Source organism: Syngnathus typhle, linkage group LG11, assembly GCF_033458585.1.
Source record: "Syngnathus typhle isolate RoL2023-S1 ecotype Sweden linkage group LG11, RoL_Styp_1.0, whole genome shotgun sequence".
Taxonomy (NCBI): domain Eukaryota; kingdom Metazoa; phylum Chordata; class Actinopteri; order Syngnathiformes; family Syngnathidae; genus Syngnathus; species Syngnathus typhle.
The window spans coordinates 473,397-477,668 of NC_083748.1; the positions used below are offsets into that span (position 1 = coordinate 473,397).

The 4,272-nt window shown below is 44.0% G+C and overlaps 1 protein-coding gene across 4 annotated transcripts; it reads left to right on the forward strand.

Annotated features, from left to right (window-relative positions):
- Positions 1–910: 910 nt before the first annotated feature.
- ube2c (ubiquitin-conjugating enzyme E2C) lies at positions 911–3,677 on the forward strand. Of its 4 annotated transcripts, none has more exons than XM_061292101.1 (7): positions 911–1,062; positions 1,520–1,631; positions 1,755–1,782; positions 2,281–2,367; positions 2,426–2,630; positions 2,701–2,760; positions 3,531–3,677. In XM_061292101.1, exons 2-7 carry the CDS (start codon positions 1,531–1,533, stop codon positions 3,566–3,568), a joined length of 519 nt encoding a protein of 172 aa, XP_061148085.1. In that variant the 5' UTR covers positions 911–1,062; positions 1,520–1,530; the 3' UTR covers positions 3,569–3,677. The 4 variants fall into 4 exon arrangements, with proteins under 4 accessions (XP_061148085.1, XP_061148087.1, XP_061148088.1 ...); XM_061292103.1 differs by having other exon boundaries at positions 915–1,062; positions 1,517–1,631; XM_061292104.1 differs by having other exon boundaries at positions 937–1,098; positions 1,517–1,631.
- Positions 3,678–4,272: the final 595 nt, after the last annotated feature.

Sequence of the window (4,272 nt, forward strand, 5' to 3'; positions counted from 1 at the left end):
TGGCATTACTGTCCTCGATTGGCCTGCCAATTCCCCTGACCTGAACCCCATTAGAGAGTTTTAGGGTATTGTGAAGAAGAAGCTGAAAGACACCAGAACCAACAATGCAAATGAGCTAAAGGCCGCTATTGAAGCATCCTTGGCATCCATAACACCTCAGCAATGCCACAGGCTGATTGCCTCCATGCCACGCCGCATTGGTTGCAGTAATCCATGCAAAAGGATTCCCAACCAAGTACTGAGTGCATTAATGGACATTTTCAAACGTTTGATTTTGTTTTGCTGCTTCAAATCTTTTTTTTTTTTACTTGTTCTGAGGAAATATTCTAATATTTTGAGATAGGATATTTGAGTTTTCATAAGCTGTATGCCATAATCAGCAATATTAAAATAATAAAAGGCTTGCAATATTTCAGTTGATTTGTAATGAATCCATACTGTATGGCATTTTTGTTTTTTTTAATTGCATTACAGAAAATAAAAAACTTTATCACAATATTGTAATTTTCGGAGACAGTCCTGTAGACGTCTAATAGACACACCATTGCTGTTTTTGTTGCCTTTGGATTTTTTATGGGACTTGACGACCGGAAATAATGGCAAAGTTGTTTATGACAATAGTTCATCTGTGTCTGTGTTTCGATCCCGTTTTCGCTCGACACAGCTCTTGTGTACATGTTTTCGAGTGCTGAGTGTGTATTACTGTTGGATGTACAGGGGCAAATTATTTATGTACTTTATGTTCTTGAAGTAAAGTTGTAATATCTTTCTTTTTAAGATGACGTTATTCGGATTTTGTTCATCTTAACAGTTCCATCTACTTCTACTACTTTCGGGCGTGTTTTATGTCCAGTCGCAACGCTTGCCCCTTGAAGCAGCCGTTTTAATTGGCCAGCAAGGCGGTGTTTCTATTTGAAAGTCGGGCGCCGATTGGTTCAGCGCGTCAGTTGCCTTCCGTTTAAACCGGGAGTGCCACTGTGCTGGCCAAGTGGCCGCCGTTCGTCTTTTGCCAGCCGTTCGGCTTTCGACTAATCTGAAGTTCGGCAGCATTGCCACGCCACGGTGAGAACAACAAACTAAGCAAGCGCTCAATTGTCCGTAAGTGAGCTTCAATGTCGAACGCTAACAAAGGAGCTAGCGTGACTTTAGCTTAGCCGAGTGAGCTGCCGAGGCCGACCAACGTTGTCACGCGATACGCTTTCTCCTTTAAAGCAAGATTTCATGGATTTTAATTAAAATCTATGCACTTTCTAGATTATCATTGGCTTCCTTTCAAAACCCAAATAATACATTTGCAAACATCAACGGACGTTGCAAACCAAGCCAGTCACATATTCCTTGCATTCCTTGTTTTTCAGAAAGAGGATGGATTTTTCTTTTTTTTAAAAATCCGATTAATTGAAAAAAAACTCTGCAGCCCATTCGATTGATGAAACAAGTGTTTGGTGCATGTCAAGTTAGCCTGTCGCAAAGTTGTCTTGTCCAAGCTAGCGGTTGGATTTTTGTTTGCATTCAGCAGAGAGCTGACCAATGGCCTCTCAGAACATGGACCCTGCCGCTTCAGCCGAAGCCGCCACTAGAAAGGGCAGCGAGGTGGGCGGCAACACCACCAAAGGGTCCGTAACTAAACGGTGAGAATGATTGCGCACTTGTTGATCTTGGCAATATTACTGTTGACCCCAGCTAATGAAAGGGTGAACACGAGTCGTCAGCAGTCATTAAAAACTGAACCTGGTGTTGATTGTGTTTTGCAGGCTCCAGCAGGAGCTGATGACTCTAATGGTGAGTAGAGTGGCCTTTCTTTTACACTTTGTGAAATGAAAAATTTTATTGTAGTTCAACCTCCACACCACACAGGGCCAGTGTATAGCTACAGATGTGCCTTCAAATAGTTGTCACCTTTGAGCAAACAATGCTTGTTCGTGCAATTTGTAGTCTTTTATTCCCTTCGGGCCCACGCGCCATCCCTGTTCACGTGGCACATTTGCGTGTCTGAGCCAATAAAAAAATGGTAAAAATGTTTTTGATTATGTCAGTGCTTGTGTTTCATGTTTGGATCCCAGCTGACCAATCACGTCAGAATACTTCAACAAATCGGCCAATATTAGCTCTGTTGAGAGCGGCCTTTTCTCTTTTTGAATAACATTCAATGAAGGTGGCCAATATTTGGAGATCTTTGCTGTTAACAGAGACAGTGTTTCTGTATGTCCTGCAATTCAGACCTTTTATTGTTTGAAACTGTTGGGGGAAGTCATTCATTTATGTTTCGGCGGGCCGCAGATGGCGGGCGACAAGGGAATCTCGGCCTTCCCCGAGTCTGACAACCTCTTCAAGTGGGTGGGAACTATCGACGGGGCCCCCGACACGGTAGGTCTGGCCGGTGCGGGCAGTGGGTGTCCCGGCGCTAACGGCTGTGTTGCCGCAGGTGTACGAGGGTCTGCAGTACAAGCTATCATTGGACTTCCCGGCTGGATACCCGTACCAGGCACCACGCGTGCGCTTCCTGTCACCGTGTTTCCATCCCAATGTGGACGAGCACGGCTTCATCTGCCTGGACATCCTCAAGGACAAGTGGTCGGCTCTGATGGACGTGCGCGCTGTCCTGCTGTCTATCCAGAGCCTACTGGGAGGTAAAGCGCTGACCCACCGCGCACTCACCCACTGTGTGCTCGCCCACCGCCTCATGTCTTTTGCTTCCAGAACCAAACAACGAGAGTCCACTCAACGCCGCGGCTGCTGCTCTTTGGCCAAACCAAGAAGGTGGGTTGTCTTTGGTCATTGTCTTGGTCTTTTTTTATGGTAGGGTGTACGCGCTTATAGCCCAAATGATCATTGCAAAGCTTGATCACGATTGATTGGAAATCAGGACAAATCACGTTATTTTCAGCAGATCGTTTTTGGATGAAAATTTGGTCAGAAATTTCTCTTGAGTTGAACCACTGCCAACTCTCAGTAAATGATATCGGGATTCCTTGAAATAAGAACCACGCGTGCGCTTCCTGTCACCGTGTTTCCATCTCAACGTGGACGAGTACGGCTTCATCTGCCTGGACATCCTCAAGGACAAGTGGTCCCCCTCCCAATGCCTTTGCGAGGTGATTGATGCTTCAAAAACGATTAGGACGAACGTGTGCAAACAAATGTGTTGGGGGGGTTGGCATTCTTCATCAATGCTGCAAGGTGGATTTTTGTGGCTCTCCTCAATGTATTCAAAATCACTTTCCGATGATGTGGAGAGAAGGGCCATTGGAGCAAATTAACGCCAGTCATTTGTGTGGCTTGCTCAAAAGTGGACAAGTGCTGCTCGTAAGAAGTAATTTCCGGTCTTTATGTAGGTTTTCTAAAAAAGCGGGCTCTTTTCACACTTGTTTCTTAAACAACAAAAAAGGATAGCAACGCAAATGACAAACATGACAATTGGTTGGTGAAAGTACATTCTTAGTGGAAAAAAAGCAAACGCGAAAGACGCAAGGCCTGATGGGGCTTCATGTCTAACTGCTCTCTTCCCCCCCCCCCCCCCCCAATTTCAGACTACAAAGCTCACCTGCACTCAACATTCCATATGTGAACCTGCTCTGCTTTTTTTTTTTTTTCTAAAGACCAACCTGTGAAAGTTATTTTTGTACAATATTTTTATGTTTGTTTGATTTGTTGAATCAATAAAGTTCTAAATTCAACACATTCTTCGTCTTTTCATTTGAAAAAATTTCTGGTGCGCACACAAGATTATACTTAATGTTCGTAACAGTTCAAACGAAACAACTTTTTTCCTTTTTTTTAGGCACATGCAAAATCAACTTTTGGCGCTTTAACCCCAAAAGTGGTGTTTTCATCCACCGAGCCATCTTCTGTTTCATTGTTTAATGGCAGGTGGCAACCAGCTTTCACAAAGCATTACTGCCACCATCTGGACTGGAGTGTGGGGCTAGCGTTCCCCTCCCCTAAATACTAACCAACTAAGTGATTAAATATACAAATAAATACATAAAGTCCAGGTTGTCGCCTTAAATTCTGTGTAGTAAACCTGTATCCTTCAGCTATCTGGAGTTAGGTGCAACAAATGTCTCGTCTCTAGCGTAAATATGTAATGTTAGGCTAATGGTGTACTTGTCTTGCAGATGGGCGAATAGTTTGGGTAATGTATAAAGTGTTCTGCTGTCTCTTGCGTGTAACTCCATACACAAGTACCATCGGCATGTTTTTCAAGTTAATACAGCGAGCTATGTATTTAGCGCTGTGCACTAAGCTATCTCAGTGCAGAATGTTCGGCGA